Source organism: Triticum urartu, chromosome 2, assembly GCF_003073215.2.
Source record: "Triticum urartu cultivar G1812 chromosome 2, Tu2.1, whole genome shotgun sequence".
NCBI lineage: Eukaryota > Viridiplantae > Streptophyta > Magnoliopsida > Poales > Poaceae > Triticum > Triticum urartu.
In genome coordinates, this window is record NC_053023.1 from 638,527,405 (window position 1) to 638,553,571 (window position 26,167).

Sequence of the window (26,167 nt, forward strand, 5' to 3'; positions counted from 1 at the left end):
CATTCGACGGGCCACAGCTACCTCAGCGTGATAGACAACCGAATACACAACCTCCTTAACATCTTGAAGTGAGCTTGCGCACCCTTCTGCTGCAGGTGACAATGAAGATGCACCAGCCACCTCCGAATCAGAAACATCTTCGGGCGATGCCTCAGAGTGAATCAAGTTCACCTCATTTACACTCATGGCATTCGTCGCCTTTTTGACACTAGTTGACAAAAGGGGGAGAACTACATTAAGAGTTTTGATAGATTTGCTCTGTTGGATTTGGTCTTCGTGTTTATTTGCTCTGGTTTATGAGACTTTTGAGCCATATGCCTTGAAGACTATTTGTGCTACTTTATGTGCTCTGATGTAAAACTAAAACTTCCGTGCTGTAATATTAATAACCCACCTACTGCACTATTTCTCTCAAAGCATTTGTCTTGCGGGCAGGTGGAATTATTGGTAGAAGTTATGAATGATTGCACTATATACTCGATGGGTTAATATTCAAAAAATATATACTCGATGGGTTATATGTCATTGGTGCGAATCATTACCTCGAATGATTGGGTCAACAACCATCCAAAAAGGGGGAGATTGTTGGTGCAATGATAGGCCCCTTTTGTTTCGGAGTTTGTTGACATAAACAGTATGGGACTTATGTGTTTGCTAGTGCACACAGAGTACCAGGTCCCTGAAGTATCGAGGAGTTTGATGCAAACGACGAAGATAATCTCCTTGCGTTGCAGCGAAGGTTATCACCGAAGATGATGCTAACAAGAGTGACCCCTAAAAATTGCTGGATTTCAATCAATTGGTCTGGTGTCTGTTCGAAGAAAATGACTACGTTCGAGGAAGAATGAAGACGTAGTATTTGTTTCGTTATTCTTCTTCTTTCATTGAGTCATAGGACCACCGTACTATTAAGAATGGTGTATCATTTGAAGCTTTGATTCTCTGATGCTAAACCCAAATCCTATGAAAGATGTGGGATAAATCTATTTGTGCTTCGAGAAAATAATTGCGAGCAAGAGACTGTGATCTTCTTCGCTGTGAGAGATTTGTCTCAGACCGAGGAGTTAGCATTACTTGTTCCTCAAGTAATGTTACTGTTGCTCCAAATCCGTCCGTTGTGAATGTGTTGGTTGGCCATTGGCTGGAACCTGTTGGAAATATGCCCTAGAGGCAATAATAAATTGATTATTATTATATTTCCTTGTTCATGATAATCGTTTATATCCATGCTAGAATTGTATTGATAGGAAACTTAGATACATGTGTGGATACATAGACAACATCATGTCCCTAGTAAGCCTCTAGTTGACTAGCTCGTTGATCAACAGATGGTTACGGTTTCCTGACCATGAACATCGTGAAACATGTGGGAACCAACATGGGTATCTAGATCCCGCTATTGGTTATTGACCGGAGAACGTCTCGGTCATGTCTGCATGTCTCCCGAACCCGTAGGGTCTACACACTTAAGGTTCGATGACGCTAGGGTTGTAAAGGAAGTTTGTATGTGGTTACCGAATGTTGTTCGGAGTCCCGGATGAGATCCCGGACGTCACGAGGAGTTCCGGAATGGTCCGGAGGTAAAGATTTATATATGGGAAGTCCTGTTTTGGTCACCGGAAAAGTTTCGGGGTTTATCGGTAATGTACCAGGACCACCGGAGGGGTCCGGGGGTCCACCGGGGGGGCCATGGGCCCCAGAGGCATACATGGGCCAAGTGTGAGAAGGCACCAGCCCCTAGGTGGGCTGGGGCGCCTCCCACTAAGGCCCATGCGCCTAGAAGGGGAGAGGGGGCAAACCCTAAGGGCAGATGGGCCCTAAGGCCCATACTCCCTGCGCCTCCCTCTCCTCCCCCCTTGTGGCCGCCACCCATAGATGGGTTTGGGGCTGCCGCCCCTCTAGGGGTGGGAACCCTAGAGGGGGCGCACCCTCCTCCCCTTCCCCTATATATATGAGGCCTAGGGGCTGCCCTATACACGCGATCTGATCTCTGCCTGTTGGTGCAGCCCTCCCTCTCTTCCTCCTCATATCTCGCGGTGCTTGGCGAAGCCCTGCAGGATTGCCACGCTCCTCCATCACCACCACGCCGTTGTGCTGCTGCTGGATGGAGTCTTCCTCAACCTCTCCCTCTCTCCTTGCTGGATCAAGGCATGGGAGACGTCACCGGGCTGTACGTGTGTTGAACACGGAGGTGCCGTCCGTTCGGCACTAGGATCATCAGTGATTTGGATCACGACGAGTACGACTCCATCAACCCCGTTCTCTTGAACGCTTCCGCATAGCGATCTACAAGGGTATGTAGATGCACTCTCCTTCCCCTCGTTGCTAGTCTCTCCATAGATAGATCTTGGTGACACGTAGGAAAATTTTGAATTTCTGCTACGTTCCCCAACAGTGTCATCATGAGCTAGGTCTATGCGTAGTTTCTATGCACGAGTAGAACACAAAGTAGTTGTGGGCGTTGATTTTGTTCAATATGCTTACCGTTACTAGTCCAATCTTGATTCGGTGCATTGTGGGATGAAGCGGCCCGGACCGACCTTACACGTACTCTTACGTGAGACTGGTTCCACCGACGAACATGCACTAGTTGCATAAGGTGGCTAGCGGGTGTCTGTCTCTCCCACTTTAGTCGGATCGGATTCGATGAAAAGGGTCCTTATGAAGGTTAAATAGCAATTGGCATATCACGTTGTGGTTTTTGCGTAGGTAAGAAACGTTCTTGCTAGAAACCCATAGCAGCCACGTAAAACATGCAAACAACAATTAGAGGATGTCTAACTTGTTTTTGCAGGGTATGCTATGTGATGTGATATGGCCAAGAAGAATGTGATGAATGATATATGTGATGTATGAGATTGATCATGTTCTTGTAATAGGAATCACGGCTTGCATGTCGATGAGTATGACAACCGGCAGGAGCCATAGGAGTTGTCTTAATTTATTTATGACCTGTGTGTCAACATAAACGTCATGTAATTACTTTACTTTATTGCTAACCGTTAGCTATAGTAGTAGAAGTAATAGTTGACGAGACAACTTCATGAAGACACGATGATAGAGATCATGATGATGGAGATCATGGTGTCATGCCGGTGACAAGATGATCATGGAGCCCCAAGATGGAGATCAAAGGAGCTATATGATATTGGCCATATCATGTCACTATTATTTGATTGCATGTGATGTTTATCATGTTTATACATCTTATTTGCTTAGAACGACGGTAGTAAATAAGATGATCCCTCATTAAAATTTCAAGAAAGTGTTTCCCCTAACTGTGCACCGTTGCGACAGTTCTTTGTTTCGAAGCACCACGTGATGATCGGGTGTGATAGATTCTAACGTTCACATACAACGGGTGTAAGACAGATTTACACACGCGAAACACTTAGGTTGACTTGACGAGCCTAGCATGTGTACAGACATGGCCTCGGAACACAAGAGACCGAAAGGTCGAGCATGAGTCGTATGGTAGATACGATCAACATGAAGATGTTCACCGATGTTGACTAGTCCGTCTCACGTGATGATCGGACACGGCCTAGTTGACTCGGATCATGTAATCACTTAGATGACTAGAGGGATGTCTATCTGAGTGGGAGTTCATAAGATGAACTTAATTATCCTGAACATAGTCAAAAGGTCTTCGCAAATTATGTCGTAGCTCGCGCTTCTGTTCTACTGTTTAGATATGTTCCTAGAGAAAATTTAGTTGAAAGTTGATAGTAGCAATTATGCGGACTAGGTCCGTAAACTGAGGATTGTCCTCATTGCTTCATAGAAGGCTTATGTCCTTAATGCACCGCTCAGTGTGCTGAACCTCGAACGTTGTCTGTGGATGTTGCGAACATCTGACATACACAATTTGATAACTACGTGATAGTTCAGTTAAACGGTTTAGAGTTGAGGCACCGAAGACGTTTTGAAACGTCGCGAAACATATGAGATGTTTCGAGGGCTGAAATTGGGATTTCAGGCTCGTGCCCACGTCAAGAGGTATAAGACCTCCGACGATTTTCTTAGCCTGCAAACTAAGGGAGAAAAGCTCAATTGTTGAACTTGTGCTCAGATTGTCTGAGTACAACAATCGCTTGAATCGAGTGGGAGTTGATCTTCCAGATGAAATAGTGATGGTTCTCTGAAGTCATTACCACCAAGCTGCTTGAGCTTCGTGATGAACTATAATATATCAGGGACATATATGATGATCCTTGAGATATTCGCGATGTTTGACACCACAAAAGTAGAAATCAAGAAGGAGCATCAATTGTTGATGGTTGGTGAAACCACTAGTTTCAAGAAGGGCAAGGGCAAAAAGGGATGCTTCATGAAACGGCAAATCAGCTGCTGCTCTAGTGAAGAAACCCAAGGTTGAACCCAAACCCGAGACTAAGTGCTTCTGTAATAAAGGGAACAGCCACTGGAGCAAAATTACCCTAGATACTTGGTAGATAAGAAGGCTGGCAAAGTCGATAGAAGTATATTGGATATACATTGTGTTAATGTGTACTTTACTAGTACTCCTAGTAGCACCAGGGTATTAGATACCGGTTCGGTTGCTAAGTGTTAGTAACTCGAAATAAAAGCTACGGAATAAACGGAGACTAGCTAAAGGTGAGCTGACGATATGTGTTGGAAGTGTTTCCAATGTTGATATGATCAAGCATCGCACGCTCCCTCTACCATCGAGATTGGTGTTAAACCTAAATAATTGTTATTTGGTGTTTGCGTTGAGCATAGACATGATTGGATTATGTCTATCGTGATACGGTTATTCATTTAAGGAGAATAATGGTTACTCTGTTTATTTGAATAATACCTTCAATGGTCTTACACCTAAAATGAATGGTTTATTGAATCTCGATCGTAGTGGTACACATGTTCATGCCAAAAGATAGTAATGATAGTACCACCTACTTGTGGCACTACCACGTAAGTCATATCGGTATAAAACGCATGAAGAAGCTCCATGTTGATGGATCTTTGGACTCACTCATTTTTGAAAAGTTTGAGACATGCGAACCATGTCTATTGGTGTTTATGCATGAAGAAACTCCATGCAAATGGACCGTTTGGACTCACTTGATTTTTGAATCACTTGAGACATGCAAATCATACCACATGGGCAAGATGACTGAAAGCCTCGGTTTCAGTAAAATGGAACTGGAAAGCAACTTGTTGGAAGTAATACATTTTGATGTGTGCAGTCCAAGGAGTGCTGAGGCGTGTAGTGGATATCGTTATGTTCTTACTTCACAGATGATTTGAGTAGATGTTGAGTATATTTACTTGATGAATCACGAGTCTGAATTATTGAAAGGTTCAAGTAATTTCAGGGTGCAGTTGAAAGATCGTCGTGACAAGAGGATAAAATATCTATGATATGATCATAGAGATGAATATATGAATTACGAGTTTGGCATAGAATTAAGACATTGTGGAAATCGTTTCACAACTAATACAGCCTGGAACACCATAGTGTGATGGTGTGTCCGAACATCATAACTGCACCCTATTGGATATGATGCATACCATGATGTCTCTTATCGAATTACCACGATAGTTTATGGGTTAGGCATTAAAGACAACCACATTCACTTTAAATAGGGCACCACGTAATTCCGATGAGATGACACCATATAAACTATGGTTTAGAGAAACCTAAGCTGTCATTTCTTAAAAGTTTGGGGCTGCGACGCTTATGTGAAAAAGTTTCAGGCTGATAAGCTCGAACCCAAAGCGGATAAATGCATCTTCATAGGACACCCAAAACAGTTGGGTATACCTCCTGTCTCAGATCCAAAAGCAATAAGGGATTGTTTCTGGAATCGGGTCCTTTCTCGAGGAAAAGTTTCTCTCGAAAGAATTGAGTGGGAGGATGGTGGAGACTTGATGAGGTTATTGAACCGTCACTTCAACTAGTGTATAGCAGGGCACAAAGAGTTGTTCCTGTGGCACCTACACCAATTGAAGTGGAAGCTTATGATATTGATCATGAGACTTCGGATCAAGTCACTTCCAAACCTCGTGGGATGACAAGGATGCGTACTACTTCAGAGTGGTACGTGATCCTGTCTTGGAAGTCATGTTGCTAGACAACAATGAACCTACGAGCTATGGAGAAGCGATGGTGGGCCCAGATTCCGATAAATGGCTCGAGGCCATAAAATCCGAGAGAGGATCCATGTATGGAAACAAAGTGTAGACTTTGACAGAACAGCTCGATGGTCGTGAGGCTGTTGAGTACAAATGGATTTTAAAAGGAAGACGGACAATGATGGTAAATGTCACCATTAAGAAAGCTCGACTTGTCGTTAAGATGTTTTCCGACAAGTTCAAGGAGTTGACTACGATGAGACTTTCTCACTCGTAGCGATGCTAAGAGTCTGTTGGAATTATATTAGCGATTACTGCATTATTTATGAAATCTTGCAGATAGGATGTCAAAACATTGTTTCCTCGACGTTTTTTTGAGGAAAGGTTGTATGTGATACAAACCGGAAGGTTTTGTCAATCCTGAAAGATGCTAGTAAGTATGCAAAGCTCCAGCAATCCTTCTAAGGACTGGAGTAAGCATCTCGGAGTTGGAATGTACGCTTTGATGAGATGATCAAAGATTTTGGGTTTATACAAAGTTTATGAGAAACTTGTATTTCCAAAGAAGTGAGTGGGAGCACTATAGAATTTCTGATGAATATATGTTGTTGACATATTGTTGATCAGAAATGACGTAGAATTTTTGGAAAGCATGTAGGGTTATTTGGAAAGTGTTTTTCAATGGAAAGCCTGGATTAAGCTACTTGAACATTGAGCATCAAGATCTATAAGGATAGATCAAAACGCTTAATGGTACTTTCAAATGAATACATACCGTGACAAGATTTTGAAGGAGTTCAAAATGGATCGGCAAAGAAGGAGTTCTTGGCTGTGTTATAAGGTGTGAACATTGAGTAAGACTCGAAACCTGACCACGGCAGAATGGAGAGAAAGGACGAAGGTCGTCCCCTATGCTTAAGACATAGGCTCTACAGTATGCTATGCTGTGTACCGCACCTGAAATGTGCCTTGCCACATATCTGGCAAGAGGGTACAAAGGTAATCTAGGAGTAGATCACCAGATAGCGGTCTAAATTATCCTTAGAGGAATAAGGATATGTTTCTCGGTTATGGAGGTGATAAAGAGTTCGACGTAAAGAGTTACGTCGATGCAAGCTTAACACCTATCCGGATAGCTCTGAGTAGAGATACCGGATACGTATAATGGAGCAACAATTTAGAATAGCTCCATGTAGAACAGTTATTTGGAATAGCTCCAAATAGAACGTGGTAGCTGCATCTAGGAGATGCCATAGAGATTTGTGAAGTACATACGGATCTGAATGTAGCAGACCCGTTGACTAAAACCTCTCTCACAAGCAACATGATCAAACTCAGAACTCATTGAGTGTTAATCACATAGTGATGTGAACTAGATTATTGACTCTAGTAAACTCTTTGGATGTTGGTTACATGGCGATGTGACCTGTGAGTGTTGATCACATGGCGATGTGAACTAGATTATTGACTCTAGTGCAAGTGGGAGACTGTTGGAAATATGCCCTAGAGGCAATAATAAATTGATTATTATTATTATATTTCCTTGTTCATGATAATCGTTTATTATCCATGCTAGAATTGTATTGATAGGAAACTCAGATACATGTGTGGATACATAGACAACATCATGTCCCTAGTAAGCCTCTAGTTGACTAGCTCGTTGATCAACAGATGGTTACGGTTTCCTGACCATGGACATTGGATGTCGTTGATAACGGGATCACATCATTAGGAGAATGATGTGATGGACAAGACCCAATCCTAAGCATAGCACTAGATCGTGTAGTTCGTATGCTAAAGCTTTTCTAATGTCAAGTATCATTTCCTTAGACCATGAGATTGTGCAACTCCCGGATACTGTAGGAGTGCTTTGGGTGTGCCAAACGTCACAACGTAACTGGGTGGCTATAAAGGTACACTACGGGTATCTCCGAAAGTGTCTGTTGGGTTGGCACGAATCGAGACTGGGATTTGTCACTCCGTGTGACGGAGAGGTATCTCTGGGCCCACTTGGTAGGACATCATCATAATGTGCACAATGTGATCAAGGAGTTGATCACGGGATGATGTGTTACGGAACGAGTAAAGAGACTTGCCGGTAACGAGATTGAACAAGGTATCGGGATGCCGACGATCGAATCTCGGGCAAGTACAATGCCGCCAGACAAAGGGAATTGTATACGGGATTGATTAAGTCCTTGACATCGTGGTTCATCCGATGAGATCATCGTGAAACATGTGGGAACCAACATGGGTATCCAGATCCCGCTGTTGGTTATTGACCGGAGAACGTCTCGGTCATGTCTGCATGTCTCCCGAACCCGTAGGGTCTACACACTTAAGGTTCGATGACGCTAGGGTTGTAAAGGAAGTTTGTATGTGGTTACCGAATGTTGTTCGGAGTCCCGGATGAGATCCCGGACGTCACGAGGAGTTCCGGAATGGTCCGGAGGTAAAGATTTATATATGGGAAGTCCTATTTTGATCACCGGAAAAGTTTCGGGGTTTATCGGTAATGTACCGGGACCACCGGAGGGGTCCGGGGATCCACCGGGGGGGCCATGGGCCCCAGAGGCATACATGGGCCAAGTGTGAGAAGGCACCAGCCCCTAGGTGGGCTGGGGCGCCTCCCACTAAGGCCCATGCGCCTAGAAGGGGAGAGGGGGCAAACCCTAAGGGCAGATGGGCCCTAAGGCCCATACTCCCTGCGCCTCCCTCTCCTCCCCCCTTGTGGCCGCCACCCATAGATGGGTTTGGGGCTGCCGCCCCTCTAGGGGTGGGAACCCTAGAGGGGGCGCACCCTCCTCCCCTTCCCCTATATATATGAGGCCTAGGGGCTGCCCTATACACGCGATCTGATCTCTGCCTGTTGGTGCAGCCCTCCCTCTCTTCCTCCTCATATCTCGCGGTGCTTGGCGAAGCCCTGCAGGATTGCCACGCTCCTCCATCACCACCACGCCGTTGTGCTGCTGCTGGATGGAGTCTTCCTCAACCTCTCCCTCTCTCCTTGCTGGATCAAGGCATGGGAGACGTCACCGGGCTGTACGTGTGTTGAACGCGGAGGTGCCGTCCGTTCGGCACTAGGATCATCGGTGATTTGGATCACGACGAGTACGACTCCATAAACCCCGTTCTCTTGAACGCTTCCGCATAGCGATCTACAAGGGTATGTAGATGCACTCTCCTTCCCCTCGTTGCTAGTCTCTCCATAGATAGATCTTGGTGACACGTAGGAAAATTTTGAATTTCTGCTACGTTCCCCAACAGAACCCGTGTCCAAAATGGTCATTTCCCATCTGGGAAGGCTGCGGCTATAAATAGCCAACCCGCGTCGGCTTTGTCCGGTGGCTGCTTCATTTGATTATGAGAAGATTGTTGAGCAACCCACTCTCTGAGCGATTAGAGTTTAAAATCCCCCGAGAGAAAAACCCTAGAGCAGAAGAATTGGATAGTGGTTTAGCATCACTGGAATCTAAGTTTAGTACTCTCCACCTATTACTCTTGAGAGTTGCAAACTCTCTAGACGGTTAGGTATCAAGTTCTTCAGAGACCAAGAGTGATTGTGGTTCTTGAAGAAGTCCGCAAAATTTTGGAGATCACCTTCAAGTATCTACCACGAGTAATCGGCATCGGTTGACGAATCGATTATCGAGGAGAATAGGGTGAAGAGAGTTTATCTTCCGTGTTAAGTCACAGCCCCTCCAACCAGACATAGTCCTTGTGCAGAAGGACGAAGTGGTCGAACAAATACCTTGTCGTCATCGAGCATCTTCGGTTATCTCTGTCACTCATGTTTACCTTCAATGCATTTTCATTCGTATGATTCACATCAATGCATGTTTTAGTTTCCTTTCGGTACTCTATTTTAGTTCGCCGTAGTTTGTTTTTCATTCGTTCCGCTGCTGGGTTATGAGAGATTTAAGTTTTCCTAAGAAATTTAAAACTCCCATTCACCCCCTTCTGGTAGACATACTTCGTTCCTACACTTTCTATTAGAATTGTGCCAAGATCACTAGCTTAGGACCCCCTACCAGAGATCCGTCAGTTTTAGCACGGACAATCAGGCCACAAGAACGTTCCCTCTTGGCACACATCTATACCTCTAGTCCGGCACATGTGCCATGCTCTGTGCCATGATGGGCCACAAATGTCATGAACAACATGACCACACACCTGACCCGCAAACATCTGTATAACCGCAAGGGTCAGCTTTGATACCAACTTGTTATGCTCTGGACACACTCGTCGGTTACTGGTCGTTACCTCTAGCGGGATCTAGACTGGCCCACAAATCAACACTAGTCTTTCCTGCGTACTTTGTCCTCACTCGTGCACACCTGGGACCAACTTCTCAGTCGGTCACCCATCCTGAAATTGCTCCAACTAAGCACGCTTAATTTTGAAGTTCTTTTCGTATGGGCTCCCGAAAAAGAAGCAATTCCTTATTGATATGAGTAGTCTGTCATCTTATTAAGCCAGGTTATCACACCTCTCTCTATAAACTTGTGGTCATGTTTATCAAGTTAGGCGGAGTTAGAAGCCGTCTTCAAGGAGATCGACAAGGTGGCAGATGAAGTGTATGGAAAGAGCAAGGACGAGGATGACATCGCCAGCTCCGCCACGCTGCCACGGCCACGAAGTCGGCACATCCGCGGGCGTCGCCGACGGCGAGGAAGGGTAGAGCATGGGAGGTCGCCGGTGGTCAGGTCCCAGGAAGTCCACCCTCCCGGGTTGAAGCCAAGCTTGGCGGGCTCATCGTCATCGGCCGATTAGCCGCTTGTAGGCTACAGTTTCCAGGCCTCATATGGCCGGCCGGACATGAGGAATAGGCCGATGGTTATTTAGACTAGGTTTAGAGTACGTTTAGTTGAAATGTGTCAAAATATAATGAGTATGCTCCGATTTAGATGAGAAGCATCCGGTTTTATTTAAAAAAAATTATCCAAGTATGAATGAGTATGCTCTGATTTGTTTAAATAACCATCAAACATATTCACTTTCGTTATTTTTTTCGAAATGTAACCGGACATATGTGTCTACGGTTGGATGAAACGGTTCCGTATCCATGTTTGTGCGGTGCCTCGTCCGTGGGTTGGTACGGTGTCCGGTTTAGATATACGCGTGCGCCATGAACAAGATATCAAGCATGAACCATTCACCCGCAAAAAAAGCACGAACCGTTGAACCCATCTGGACAACTCGTCGATGCAATAATGTCCATCGTCTCCAGTATCGAGGCTGTGCATGTCAACAGTGCAATCCACGACACGCCGCCCTGCGTGAGACTAGTCACAATGGAGAGTAACTTAGACTAGTAACATCACATTTTACTAGGTTATGTTACTACCTCCACAGTGGGTAGTAACATATGTGTGTTGTCATGTTATGGTTCATTTATTAGCTTATAGACTCATATTGTCTTGGTATGTGTGATGTTGCAGTAACTACCTAAGACTAGCCATAGTGGAAGTAAGTTCAGCAGTAACATCAAGTCCAACTCAGCAAATTTGCTTATGTGGCAATGAGTTAATGAAGAGAGAGATAGTTGTAGTAACTTAGCTAGTTACTGTAACATCACATATCCCAATGCAATATGAGTCTATAACCTAATAAATGAATCTTTGCATGTTACTACCTCTGTCCGAGTTTATTGGGCCCCCTTATATTTTGAGAAGAGGAGAGAGAAGGTAAGCGGGCTCTTTGTGAAGAGCTAGCTCTAGCACGTGCTTCTAGGCACTTTGTGATAATGAAATGTGGGCCACATAATAAAAAAGTAGTACACTCTTTTGATCTATTATTATACATGTTGGCTATAAGATGGACTGTAGATGACGTGACACTAGCTTATAGCCGGCAGCTGGCTATACTATTAATCATGCTTTAAGTTACCACCATCACCTTTCTCATTATTAAATATGTGCCACAGAAACAAAATTATTTTGAAAAATGTGATGTTAGTGGTCAGTTTGACTCTGGTGGGGGACCGTGTGTGCGACTGCGATCCCGCCCGTCCTCTCGAGTGGAGGGGAGCGGGCGCCAATGCGTCGCACAGGGGAGCGGACTCGATTCTCGTGTGGTTTGATCAGTCACAGCGACGACTCTAGCACAACCCTCTTGGTTTCAATTCGATCAAAAAAGAAAACCTACTCGCTCCGTTTGTCCCGGCCGACGCGTGGCCCCGCCCGCTCCGTCCGGCCCCACGTGCGTTTACCAGGCCAGCGCCGCAACACGCAGGAGCGAGGAGAACCAGCCCGAACCGAACCGGCCCGGACCGGCCGCCGATGGATTCGAAAGCACGTGCACGCGCGGGGGGGAGGCGACCGTTACGGGCACGTGTCACCGGCCGGGCGGCCGGCCCTGTCCGTCCGACCCAACTCCGCCCAGTCCAGCGGCGGCCCACTAGCCGTTGGGCGTTGGCCCCCTTCCCCGGCACGCCTTCCCCCCCTCCCCTCGATTCAAATCCAGCCCCCCTCCGCGGCGGAGGCAGACAAACCCCCTCCTTTCTCGTACGTGACACTCTCTAGTTTCTCCCCACAAACCCCAGCCCCAGCCCCCGAACGGAACAAAAAGAAAACAAATCGCTCGAATCCCAAATCTTTCCTTCCCGATCCATCTCGCTCGCTCTATCTATCCCTCCCCCCTCCCCCCGTCTTCCAATCCCCACGCGGTCGGTCAGAGAGAGTGAGGGACGTTGCCATTGTTCGTACCCGCTCCTCCTCCTGTTTTTAACGCCGCCGCCGCCGCCGCCGCCGCCGCTCCCTCTTCGCGTCCGTCCCCGTTCTGCATGGGCGTGCTGCTGCCTTCGTAGCCCCGGATCGGACGAGGAAGGAAGCCGCCGCCTGCCGCTCCCGTTCCCCGTGGTGCGTGCCGTGCCGTCCCGATTCGCGGCCGCGTCTGAATCGCGCCTTCCGTTCCTGGATCCTGACGCCGCCGCGTGGTCTCTCTCTTTGTTCAGGTGCCCGGCGGCGACGGCGATGGAGAGGGCCGGGGAGAACCGGAGGCCGGTGGTGGGCAAGCCCGTGCCCAGCGTCCGAGGTTCGGGTCCTTGGTTCAGATATACGCCTGCGCCGTCACGATCCCCCCTTTTTTCTGATCTCTTGATCTGTCCTTGTGATCGGTGCAGAGATGGGGAATCGGAGGCCGCTCAAGGAACTCAACAACCTCGCGGGGGCTCACCCGTACCCCCGCGCCATCGCCAAGAAGCCGATGCTAGAGTAATCTCCTCGCCCGATCTGTTAAAAAAATGTTCTTTTTTTGTTCTCTCCCATGTTTCTTGGATCGAGATGTAATCCCGGCGCGTCCTGCCTTTCTTTTCTTTTCAGGAAGAGTGGGAGGGATGAGAAGAAGCCAGCATTGGTGAGCCATCGTCCTATGACGAGGTTAGGACGCTCCCTCTTCTTGTGCTCTCACTTTTCAGGCCTTGATCTGACGCCACTCTGCTAATTCAGGAAACTCGCCCTCTTATTGGAGAACAAAGAACAACTTGTCCATCCGGCCACCGCAGCTGATGCAGCAAAACCCGGAGTTGATCCCCAGGATGAGCCCATCCCCGATGACACTGATGAAGAGATCGAGTCGGCCGAGGACGATACTGACATGGTATACATATGCTTTCTGATGATTAGCACTGTTTAGTTTATCAGTAGGGGGTGGCTCATGCTCACTGCTGTGTTTGGTACTGCAGGATGAGGAAGAACAGGAGGATATTGTGGATGATGTATCCCTCATGGACATCGACAGCGTCGACTCCGGGAATCCGCTGGCCGCAACTGAGTATGTCGAAGAGATTTACAGGTTCTACAGAGAAAATGAGGTGATCTTTTGCCCATCAGTGTCACATAATGTGTATCTTCATTTTGTGAAAACAAAACAAAAGAAAAGAAATGATGCATTTTCTATGACTGACATTATGCTTGAATGAATTAAGGTAGGCCCATGCAAACAAAATAAATGAATTTGACCAAGATCCTGTAATCAGTACACATTAAACAATAATTTAATTGTAGTATGTCGAAGAGATTTACAAGTTCTACAGAGAAAATGAAGTGATCTGTATAATCTTTTTGTGGAATAAAACAAAAGAAATGCCGGATTCATTACGCTTTAATGATTAAAGGTAGGCGCATGCAAAGAAAATTAATGAATTTGACCAGAATCTTGTAATCAGTACACATTATACAATATTTTTATTGTAGTACTCCCTCCGCCCGGAATCAGTTGACGCTCAATCGCAGTGCTAGATACATCCATTTGAGCGACAACTAATTCCAGACGGAGGAAGTATGATTTAATGAAATGCATTAACAAAAAGATGCCTGTCTTAAAATAAAAGGATTGGTATTCTAAGTGCCGTGAGCAACTAATGTGAATATAAACCTTTGAATTTTTTGGTTCAAGTGACCGGTATGACAGTAAGGGACAACGGGGCAATGAAAGTTTTGAGGCTCGTAGGTTTTGAGTGAAAATCAGAGTAGTTGGTCCAAAGATAGGTTTTTGTTATGATTCTGGAAGGTCCAGCTTGGGTCACAACTAATGCAATTGTGTGTGACAACAATTTTGCTTTCTTATTACCATGCCTTAGATCAAATACTACCTTTGAACCACTGAAATCAACCACATACACTCATACTCCATCCGTCCCAAAATAAGTGTCTTGACCTTAGTACAAACTTTGTACTAAAGTCAGTACAAAGTTGAGACACTTATTTTGGGACGGAGGGAGTAGTAAACTGTGATATTCTTGATGCAAGCCATGATCAACATGGAAAACAGTTTGGTTTATGACAGCTGATAGCAATTTGTTCTCATTGGCATGACTGAAAAGCAAGTGCTAGAATACTCTCTCTCTCCTATTGTGTGTGCCTTGAAGGTTTTGGCCTCCTTAACTTCTCATTAGTACAAAGTTGTAGTACAAAGTTGAGACACTTATTTTGGGACAGAGGGAGTAGTAAACTGTGATATTCTTGATGCAAGCCATGATCAACATGGAAAACAGTTTGGTTTATGATGGCTGATAGCAATTTGTTCTCATTGGCATGACTGAAAAGCAAGTGCTAGAATACTCTCTCTCCTGTTGTGTGTGCCCTGAAGGTTTTGGCCTCCTTAACTTCTCAGTATTACCTAAAACCAGTATACGATCATGATAAATTTGTGCCCATTGGCATGACTGAAAAGCAAGTGCTAGAATACTCTTTTTCCTGTTCTGTGTACCCTGAAGGTTTTGGCCTCCTTAACTTTTCAGTATTTCCTAATATCATTATGGTTTTATGCAGAAAATGAGCTGTGTGCGTCCTGATTACATGTCCAGTCAAGAAGACATAAATGAAAAGATGAGAGCTATTTTGATAGATTGGCTCATTGAGGTAGAAAAGCCTGCAAACCCTGAGCCTTCTCTATCCTATAGATTTGTTCCCATTCGAACAACTGTGTTTTGGGACTCATTATATATTTTTTGTCACTTGATAGGTTCATTACAAGTTTGAGTTGATGGATGAGACACTCTTTCTTACCGTGAACATAATAGACAGATACTTGGAAAAACAAGTGGTGCCAAGGAAGAAGTTGCAGTTAGTTGGAGTGACAGCTATGCTTCTTGCTTGTAAATATGAGGAAGTCTCAGTTCCAGTTGTTGAAGATTTAGTGCTCATTTCTGACCGGGCTTACACTAAAGGACAGATTCTTGAAATGGTAAAATCATTCAATACAGTAGATTCAAAATTCCTTCATGCTATCCAAAATTCTAGTCCTTGTGTACCTATCCAAAATTCCTTCATGCTATCCAACCGCAGATGTTTTCTGAATGTTTTCTTCAGCTTCTACTGTATTTTAGAGTAGCCAATTGGCTATTATCTGTTCCGTACTAATAGGGGTGAATCTTCTGTGTTTGAGCAGGAAAAGTCGGTCCTAAACGCTCTGGAGTACAACATGTCTGTACCAACGCCATATGTTTTTATGAGAAGGTTCCTGAAGGCAGCTGATTCTGACAAGCAGGTTAAGTATCGTAACATTCTGAATTCTGCTTAGTGCTTCCGTACTTAAACAGAAAAATTTACAGAAATAACATTTTGTATTTGCGGCTGACACAATGCCATATGCATGTTGTGAATCACAGCTGCAGCTAGTTTCTTTCTTCATGCTTGAGCTCTGCCTGGTTGAATACCAAATGCTCAAGTACTGCCCTTCGCTGCTTGCTGCCGCTGCAGTTTACACTGCACAGTGTGCTATCAATCGCTGCTGGCAGTGGACAAAGATCTGCGAGACACATAGCAGATACACTAGAGATCAGCTCATGTAAGCTTGCCTTCTGTCATGACTAACTGTATCTAGAAACATGTGCACCATTAGGAGGAATGTATGCTGACTTATCTGCTCCTTTGTTGGCTTGTTTTTTAATACAGTGAGTGCTCCAAAATGATGGTACAATTCCACCAGAAGGCAGCAGGGGGCAAGCTTACAGGCGTTCACAGGAAATACAGTACATTCAAGTTTGGTTGTGTGACGAAAGTGGAGCCTGCGCACTTCTTGCTGGGGGGATGAAACTTCCGGTACAATCTAGAGCAATCTATCCTTCTTGATAGATTTTAAGTATCCGTCTGAGAACATGCAGAAACATCTTGCTGATGTTGCACAGAAGTGCAGCAGGTTTGCAACATGCTTGTGGCGATGTAATAACCTTAGTATGATCGTTTGTGGACGACGCTCCGAGTACTCAGTCGTTAAGTTGCGCTCCGGCTAATAATGATTTAGCCTTCGTTAAAGAGTGCAATGGAACCTTGTAAAGAGCATTTGCCTGCATGAAATGAAGCAACAAACCTATCTCTCTATCTGTCGATGTTTCAGTTGCTGTTTGAATTGTTGGATTCATGAAATACAATGGTTTCGTTCACAATTTGTTGTTGATTATGTTTGTAGTTCTTTTTTTCTACATTGGTGTTTTCATCCCAAATATATATGTTATAGCTAAGCTACCTACATTTGTGGCCAAGAGGGGTAAAAAACATGTAAAGAAACTAAGGTTTGTGATCCTAAATGGAACCCGTAATAGACTGCCTACTATGTCAAAATGTGCTTTGGTACTTGGTGGGACGGGTTAAATTCATGACATTATGTTAATAGATTATATTTTTAGTCATCCTAGAATTTTCTAGTCATTGGTTTTCAAAAACTCATGTCCCAACGACATTTCAAAGAGGAGCTGAAACAAAGGGGGTCGCCATAATTTCATACTACCACACCATGTTTTTGTAGCTGAGAAGCGGAATCTTGATCAGACACACCTCTACTTAATTAAGTTTGAATGTGACCAAACGAATGGATTGATGGGATTTCGGTGGTTAAATCCATCAGTTACTTGAGGGCACTAAAATAGAATAATTGTGGCTGTTACTAGTATTTATGGGCTATTCAAGTTAGAATAATCCACATCATCATCCTCATTCCTTCAACTAATCTATGCTCTCACTTAGTCGACTCTTGTCCAGCAGGCTAAGGACGCCGTCTATGCATGGCAGAAAGAAACATGGAGAACAACCAGAATTACTCAATTTAACAATGGCGTAACCGATTCTGGACAAGTGCATAACACTGAAAATTCGTGTAATATAAGTTGAGATCACAACAGAAAACCGGGAAGTAGCATAACTAATTCACAGTGAAAGACTGATTTGGAGTATCAACACAGAGTGCCACCAAGCACACACTAGTATAGATATGGCCTTTCATCACCCATCAGCACACAAGTGCCAGAAACCGTGTGTGACGCAAAGAACATCATGTGAGCTGTATATACATCATTGCAATGGCTACTCGAATTGGACAGAAAAAAAATGCCAAGTTCCATTTGTATGTCCTATTTTCCTGCCATCTTGTACACCCCGGCAATGTAAGTTAATGTTCCTGGTTTTCCACCTATTCCCAATCTTGAGGAAACATGAATGTCTCTTTTATGAGCAGGACCTGATATGAAGCCCATGGCAGGACAATGTTAGAAATTAGAATACTTCAAGAAAACTGTTCTATGTTAAGGGTTCATAACCAATTCTAATTGATGTCTGTCAACAGTCCAAAAATTTTAGGACAGTAAAACTGAAGTGATTCCCACGTCCCAGCCCTCTCACGCCATTAGAGATTTCGGCCGTTAGATTGCCGTTTGGATCATTCTTGGCTGTTTATTTAAATTCAGCTCGCGAAACTGGGCCGATGTCCTAGGGGCTGTTACTTAGGTGGAAAATTTGAAGGTTTGTGGTGCATTTGGGTCCTATACTACAGAAAGCCCAACTAAAACACCCTTCCTTCCAAGCGCAACTAATGAACGAGTACTCCTTCGGGAGCCCCCGCAAGGGTCATTTTGAGAGGGCTGGGTGAGTGCCACTTGGCGGCCTCTCATCAGCCACCACGTATCGCGCCCTGGGTCTCTCTTCGGATTTTTTTTGTATGCGTTTTGGGATTTCGGATGAACTTTTTGTTTTTCCCCAGGGTTTTCTTAGGTTTTGGGCCAAATTTTTTTGAAAAACAATCTCCATAAAAAATGTGTTTTCATTTTTTTTCTTCCGCGGGAGGCACATATAAACTTCTCGCCTCTCGCAAAAGGGGAAAAATGTTTCTTTCCTTGCACAAGAGGCAAGGATTTACTTCTGGTGGAGGCATGGATTTGCTACCGCGAGAGAGACAACCGTGTCTTTCGGAAAAGGAAAGAATCATGTTTTTTCTCTTCCACGAGAGGCATGGATTTGCTTCCGCAAGAACGTCGAGAAGCATAGTCATCCCTCTCGCAAAAGGGAAAAAATGTTTTTTTCTTTCCACGAGAGGTACGGATTTACTTCTAGTGAAGCCCTCTTGAAAAAGGGAAAAAATGTGTTTTATTTTTTTCTTCCACAAGAGATATGGTTGTGCCTCTCGCAAAAATACAAAAAATATGTTTTCATTTTTTTCCCGCGAGAAGCACGGATTTGCGTCTGCGAGAGGCACAAAAAACGTGTTTTTTCTTTCACAAGAGACACAAATTTACTTCTAGTGGAGGCACGGGTTTGCTCCCGCGAGAGGCACACTTGTGCCTCTTCATAAAGGAAAAAAAACGTGCTCCCGGTTCGGTAATTTCCTCCATTTTTTCGTGAAAAAAGGTTTCTCAAAACCTATCAACATGAGATCTAATTTTCAAGATATGGAGGAGATGAATCCAATGGTGGAAACGCTTCAAGATTTGGACGCATAGTTTAAGAGATAAAATGTTTTATAATAAAAAAAATCTAGAGAAAAGGAAAAACTCCCAGGTTGCGACAAGTGCCATGCAATGCGCCACTTGTCGCAATTCGGGGATGTGGAAGTGATCTTTGCAAAAAGTACTCCTTAAATAGTGATTTCGCTTCCTTCGTGTCTCATGAACTGCCTGAGAGACGGGACATCCTATTTATGGCGCCCACGCGACTGCTCCTATATAGGCCGGCCCATCACGAGGCAGAACTAAATTGCTCGACAGCGAACACCTTCGTCGCTTTCGTTTGACGGTTGATTGGTCGATAGTTGACCGGTTAACTGTTGTCTTTTGAAAAAATGGTAAAAACAAAAAAAACATAAAAAATAGAAAAAAGGAAAAGTTTGTGAGTTCAAAAACGTTCATAGATTTGGAAAATACTAAAATCAAAAAAAAGTTAATCGATTAAAAAAAATCATTGAATTTGAAAAAAGTCACTGAATTTGAAGTTTTTTCCACAAATTTGGAAAAAGTTCATCAAATTTGATTTTCTCTTGATTATTTTTTTAAGAAGAGTTCACAAAATCCAAATTTTTCATCGAATTTGGTAAAAAATATTACAAAATTGAAAAAAAATCATCTGATTTTAAAAAAAGTTAACAATTTTTTTAAAAAATCATCTATTTTGAAAGAAGTTCATGGACTTTGGAAAAAACTTCATCAATTTTTATAAAAAATCACAAATTTGAAAAAAGTTTGCTCATTTAAAAAAGAAACAAGAAAACCTAATAAGAGCCATCTGGAAACTAACAAGTGAACCAAAGAAAACCAGTTAAGCTTCCTAAAACCGGGGCTCTCGCAACCTAGAGAAAGAACAAAAGAAGAAAAGGAAGTATGTAGGTACAAGTGTTTCGTTGTCCTACTGGTTATTGCGCTCCTCTTCGAACTCCTTCTACACACACCCTTTTGTTTTTTAACAGAAAAACAAGGAAAATGGGCCGACCCAGCGTGGCGCGGGGGTGTGCGCCCGTTTACGGGGGAATAAAATGAGTGAAAGCCAAACAAAAACCATCTAAAAACCCCGTGCTGGAAAACAGAAATAAAAGCCGCCCGAAAAACCAGCGGAACCTACAAAACTGACGGAAAAATATTACATGGGCCTGCTCATTTTCTGCCCGTTTTGTACATAGTGCTGCTGTAGGGGGTGTGCACCAGTTAACAGAATAGCCTATAAATGGTGCTTAAGGCGCCTAATAGTAACTGAGGCATGAACGTGCTTAAGTGTTTTTTTTATGATGAGTCGAGGATTCCAGCCTAAGTGGGCTGCACTACTAGTAGTATATCGCTCATGGGCCTCTAGTGGTTTGCGCCCAAAATTAAACGTGAAAGTACCAGGCCCGACCGATTTGCTTTCGACACAACAAAAACAGGCCTGGCCTGGTCGCCATTGACCTTTCTCTAAGACAGCCGGTTAAATCTTCTTCTCCGCCACGTCAGCGCCTTGAAGAAGACGCCGGGCCACAGGACAGGGGGAACAGACCGCCGGCGCCGTCACGACTCGCGACTGCCCCCGCCACCTCCTCCGCCGCGGGAAATCACGCGCAGAGCGTCCCCCGCCCCGCCGCGACGCCCAAATCGCCTCGATCCGCCGCCCGATCGATCCATCCCGGCGCCGCCCGGGTGCTTCGCTAGGTCAGCTTTCGTTCAAATCCTCTGTGCAAGCAAGCTGCTCCGTGGAGTCGAATTCGTCCGGCTTAGCCCCGTCGTCGCGCGCGTAGAGGCTCCCCTCCACCCCCTTCCGCTGTTTCCAGGACGAGGAAGTTGAGCGGCCTGAATCGCGTACTCTTTTTGGTGCCGTTAGTTATTGTTGGTACTTGGGTAGGTTGGCTTCGCCCTCTTTCATTGCCCCAGGTTCTGCCTTTGGTGGCCTTGTTGCTCTCACCTGTAGCTGTTTGCGTCCATGTTCTATTGAAACGAACTCAGTAGTACGTTTTTTCCAGATTGGGGCTGTCGGAGATTATGTTGTTTTCGGATAATCGATAGATTGATTGGTATCAGTGACAGGTTCAGAACTAACAAACTTGTTTCGGCTCTGCAGATAGTAACCATCAAGTGAGGATTCTCAGAATTTGATCTGATTCGTACTGGAATTTGGTTTGTCAGTCGGGTTCTGTAGGCATTTGCCATTGCGACGTGTGCCTTGTGCATCTGGAGGTGCCCACTGATGCAGGGAAGGTGATGTTGGTTGATCTTGAGCGCTTGTGATAGTGCACAGGTTTCGAACAATTGTTGTCTTCCACCATGAGGGTCAAGCTTGAGCTCCTCATGCCCCTGATGGCGCAATACAAAACACCCGCATGGGCCACATTGGTCGCCGGGTTCTTTGTGCTGCTTGCCCTTTCCCTCTCCATGTACCTGATATTTGAGCATCTATCGGCATACAACAACCCAGAGGTTTGTGCTTTTCTGTTGCTGCACCTTGTCATGAAATTTCAACTTTTACTGATTTGTATTTGTTCTACCTCCGCAGGAACAGAAATTTGTTCTGGGTGTTATTTTGATGGTCCCTTGCTATGCAATTGAGTCGGTAAAACCTCTAAGCGATTTCTTTATGTGCTAAATAATTGCAGTGATATGTTTAATGATCTTGCTCTCCTTTTGGAACAGTATGTTTCTTTGGTAGATCCAAATATCACTGTTTACTGTGGCATCTTGCGCGAGGGTTACGAAGCATTAGCTATGTACTGCTTTGGAAGATATATCACTGCATGTTTAGGTAAGTTCTGTCTAGTGACATTGGCATAACCCCTACTTTGTTACCTTGCCGCAGCCAGCTTTGGTTCTGGAATTGCATTTAGTATAGAGCTGGAGGATGATTAAAGGTTTACCCTTTTCTACATTTAAGTGTTGATGCTAAGCTGTTTCTTTACTTTACATTTAAAAAATTACTGTCGGATAAACGATGCATTTGAACAATGCAACCCTGTGGAATGGATGCTGCTTGCATTTACCAGTGCCTTGTATATCTGAGAAGTGAGAACTAGAAGGGGTGGGTTTCTCAATCGATGTATTCTTATTATAGATTTATAGTTAATAAAACCAGGCTGGAATTTCCTGGAGTGAAATGGAGTCAAAGGTACAAGCGGCTCCATTCCTCCAAAGACCAAAGTTGGACTGGGATGGTTATGACTGAACATGACGGCTTTGCTTACAGAGTAGATTCCGCTTGTACACTGCTTTACTTGGGGTAATTTGGAAAGTTGGCGAGAGGTAAGGTCCTAGGGAAGCAGACTAATATCACAACATAGATTGCACTTGTTTCAATGGGCAGTAGTGACTATTGGTCAGCTTTCTGGGATTGAACACCCAGCAACAGCGAGCACCATAGATTGTTGTACTCCTAGGCTCCTAGCAAGTAGCAACAGCAGAGCCCGCAACATCTGCTGAGTATCATGGCCTCACGGTTGCTGGGATCTTGAAGAAACGGTGCTTTTCTTGGATCTGCTTCTGATTCACGATGGCCAAAGAGCTTGAAGAAACAGCGGCAGCACGGGAACGGCCCCCTGATGCCATAAAAAAGAACATTGGTATTTTGGCATCAGGCATCTTTGCAGCAATTCACTTGATCCTACAATGGCCTGCCAAGCCCAGTGCATATCCATGACTATCCGTCTTATTAATGATGGGTGTGTGCATTTACCTTTGCTTTGATACTTATATTTGTGTTTAATAGGATAATCTGTCCAATTGCACTACTCTTCCTCTTTTCCTGAAACAAATGTTACTACTTTCTTGTTTTCACATGCATAAATTTTCAATTATTGAATTGATGTGTAAAAACTTTTTAAAAATTAACTACATAATTTAAACGAGTTTGAATATTGAGAACATTGTCAAATGTTAATTGTTGATCCGACCAGTAGCTGCCACATCGATTCACTATCGGGTCTGGCTTCGGCTCTGGCTCCAATAGCTACTGTAAGTAGCAATTCCCTGGAAATGATGTAAACATGTATCGATTACACCATATGCTAAACTACTTACGAGTTAATGCCTTACAAGACTTAAAAGTAGCATTTACATAGGAGTCATAGTTTGAAACTTTGGATGTTAAGGCCCGGTAACTAAATACCGGGAGCACACAAAATTTACACTCAATCCAAACAGGGCCTTAGTCAGGCTTATTGGCTTTTGAGTGCCCTACCATTATTGTTTGATTTCACTTGCAAAATTTTGTATCGTCTGTTTGCTGTTGTGACTTGGCAATGTAGCGTTTGGTGCAAGTTGTGTATTCCCTTTTCTGTATTTCTCTTTCTTTACTGTGTGTGTTCATATGTAGGTGGGGAAGAAAAAACGATAGCCTTTTTGAAGAGGGAAGGCGGCTCAGATTCTAGGCAACCCCTTTTGCATCATGCTTCCGAGAAAGGAATTATACACCATCATTTTCCCGTGAATTATATTTTGAAACCCTGGCGAATGGGGACGCGATTTTACCAGATTATCAAATTTGGAATCTTCCAATATGTATGTCCACTGCCCCATATTGCAATTTGTTAATTCTGAAATGTTTAGAATAACTTAGTTGAAGTGTTTTGCTTATGTAGGTGATTATAAAGACACTCACAGCTAGCTTATCTCTTTTTCTAGAAGCTTTTGGTGTATATTGTGAAGGTGAATTCAATTTACGATGTGGGTAAGATAATTCTCTCTTTTTTGCTTGTGTAATCTCACAGGGGAATAGGCACTGTCCACACTTTGAGTTGTTTATGCAGAAGAGTTCAATGTGTAGATAGAATATGAAATGTAGCTTTTTCATGTCATTTTATTACGATGAATTAAACAGATTAGAACATGTTCCATTTTTGCTCTCCAATCATCAGAAAATCTATCCAGATCTCGCTCTTTCCCTTGAAGCCTAAGCTGAGATTGCTGAATTAATTAATTGCTTTTCGGTATGCTTATATGTTGCTTCATTTATCTTATATAGCTCTTACATATCTTTTTGATGCAGATACCCTTATTTTGCTGCAATCCTGAATTTCAGTCAATTTTGGGCCCTATACTGTTTAGTAGAATGGTACACAGCTACCAAGGACGAATTGGCACATATAAAACCTCTGGCTAAGTTTCTTTCGTTCAAGTCAATAGTATTCTTGACTTGGTGGCAAGGGGTGGTGATTGCAATAATGTATTCTTTGGGCCTGCTTAGAAGTCCTTTAGCCCAGAGCTTGCAGTTAAAATCAAGTATTCAAGATTTTATTATCTGCATAGAGGTATTTATCTTTCCAAGTTGGCCTTGAGTTTCCTTAGCTTTGGTTTTAAGAAATACTCCATCATGTTTCTGTGATTACCTGTAATATCTGATAGCATCGTGTCTTCCTCCAGCACAGATGGGCATTGCGTCAGCTGTTCACCTCTATGTGTTCCCTGCTAAACCCTATGAGCTCTTAGTTAACCAGTCACCTGGAAACATTTCAGTCCTTGGAGATTACGCATCCTCTGACCCTATAGATCCTGAAGAAGTCAAGGAGAGTAACCGGCCGAGCAAAATGAAGCTTCCACAGTTCGAACCGGATGAGAGAAGTGCAACAAACATAAAAGAGAGTGTTCGCGACTTTGTGGTTGGCAGTGGGGAATATGTGAGTTCTAGACTCCTATTGACAAATCTTTACAGACAATACACTTCATTTTATCATGTCTCAGATTAGTTATGAATTACAAATAAGTGGTTAGCATGTGCTCACAGTATGGTTCTCTGTTCTCATGCTTCTGTTTTATTTTTCTTCCACCCACTTTCAGGTGATCCAGGATTTTAAGTTCACTGTTAACCAAGCAGTGCGACCGGTGGAGAAGCGGTTTGATAAACTGCTGAAAAAGAAAGACAAGTATAAGAACACCCAGGATGACAACTGGGTGAGTGCAGCATCGCCAGAGAGACCGGTTCGTGGCATCGATGATCCGCTATTAAGCGGGAGCACAAGTGACAGCGGGGTCTTGAAGGGCAAAAAGCAACGTAGAGTTGTCAGCACAGTTGCTACCGCGGATAGTTGGGGAGGTGGTGATAAGACGCCTGATGGCTACGAGATAAGGGGCCGCCGCTGGGCAGTGAAGAATTGACGATTTAACCATGTGAAGGATTGATATATTTCAAACCATAACACGTGAAACAAGGAAGCGGCTGGCTGTCACAGAAATTACTGGTAACCTTCTGCAACGCTGGCCAATTTTGTTGCCTATGCAAGTTCACGGTGTGCTGTGTTGTAGGTAGCTGCAGCTCCTGAGTCCTGATACGGTAGTCTCTGTGCATAGCCTATTATTTCTTCTTTCCAAAAGGACTGGTACAGGGAATTGATTGTTACAACTTCAATTGGTGCTGCTCAGAATTGAGAAGAATCTTGTTCCGTACAAACGGGAGCCCCTCTACAACTGCCCCTTTGTTTACCGATGTACCTAATCTTGTGATATTATTGTTCGGACATCATACTTCGTTACTGTAAAGAGCTGGTGGAAATAACAATAAAGGAAATGTTGATAATGTGGTCTATATATTGCTTTTTTTTGCATGAACTGTTTATTCCATACCTCTTGCGTGTGAAATAAATTAGTGTCTCTTTACCCTTTTTATTATGCCTATGTGCTCTCTTGCAAATTTTCATTACTAAATACTTGAAAAAAAACATAAGACTACTACTATCTATACTGATTTTTTTTTCTTTCTCCCGTTTCGCATAGTGTATGCAAGTAACACTTTCCTTTCAATTGGTTCTTTTGTGGGGTATTTTATTATGCACCTATCTCAGGACGGAAAAACGTAGCAAAGGCGAGAAGCCTCGTCTTGCCGTATAAAAGGTTGAAGCTATATCTTTTTTTTCGAGATGT

At 43.9% G+C, this 26,167-nt stretch overlaps 2 protein-coding genes across 3 annotated transcripts; both read left to right on the forward strand.

Moving 5' to 3' along the window:
- The first annotated feature begins 12,602 nt into the window (after positions 1-12,602).
- On the forward strand, positions 12,603-16,921 carry LOC125539342 (cyclin-B2-1-like). The gene is made up of 11 exons (XM_048702779.1): positions 12,603-12,959; positions 13,055-13,134; positions 13,223-13,313; positions 13,422-13,478; positions 13,548-13,698; positions 13,784-13,912; positions 15,372-15,461; positions 15,565-15,786; positions 15,991-16,089; positions 16,211-16,389; positions 16,497-16,921. Exons 2-11 carry the CDS (start codon positions 13,074-13,076, stop codon positions 16,633-16,635), a joined length of 1,218 nt encoding a protein of 405 aa, XP_048558736.1. The 5' UTR covers positions 12,603-12,959; positions 13,055-13,073; the 3' UTR covers positions 16,636-16,921.
- A 3,844-nt stretch (positions 16,922-20,765) lies between these two features.
- Positions 20,766-25,832, forward strand: LOC125539343 (protein LAZ1-like). 2 transcript variants are annotated; one of them, XR_007296812.1, is made up of 9 exons: positions 20,766-20,980; positions 21,387-21,742; positions 21,819-21,875; positions 21,956-22,064; positions 23,628-23,812; positions 23,893-23,981; positions 24,300-24,561; positions 24,674-24,927; positions 25,088-25,380. XR_007296812.1 is itself a non-coding variant. In XM_048702781.1 (9 exons), exons 2-9 carry the CDS (start codon positions 21,590-21,592, stop codon positions 25,403-25,405), a joined length of 1,422 nt encoding a protein of 473 aa, XP_048558738.1. In that variant the 5' UTR covers positions 20,770-20,980; positions 21,387-21,589; the 3' UTR covers positions 25,406-25,832. The 2 variants fall into 2 exon arrangements, 1 of the variants encoding a protein (XP_048558738.1); XM_048702781.1 differs by having other exon boundaries at positions 20,770-20,980; positions 24,679-24,927; positions 25,088-25,832.
- The last annotated feature ends 335 nt before the right edge of the window (positions 25,833-26,167 follow it).

Excerpts from the sequence above, each read along its gene's own strand:
- LOC125539343 (XM_048702781.1), top strand. The coding sequence starts at position 21,590 with ATGAGGGTCAAGCTTGAGCTCCTCATGCCCCTGATGGCGCAATACAAA. Across the intron at positions 21,743-21,818 it reads CGGCATACAACAACCCAGAG|GAACAGAAATTTGTTCTGGG; the intron begins GTTTGTGCTTTT and ends CTACCTCCGCAG. Across the intron at positions 22,065-23,627 it reads ATATATCACTGCATGTTTAG|GTGGGGAAGAAAAAACGATA; the intron begins GTAAGTTCTGTC and ends GTTCATATGTAG.
- LOC125539342 (XM_048702779.1), top strand. The coding sequence starts at position 13,074 with ATGGAGAGGGCCGGGGAGAACCGGAGGCCGGTGGTGGGCAAGCCCGTG. Across the intron at positions 13,913-15,371 it reads GGTTCTACAGAGAAAATGAG|AAAATGAGCTGTGTGCGTCC; the intron begins GTGATCTTTTGC and ends GGTTTTATGCAG. Across the intron at positions 15,787-15,990 it reads AAGGACAGATTCTTGAAATG|GAAAAGTCGGTCCTAAACGC; the intron begins GTAAAATCATTC and ends GTGTTTGAGCAG.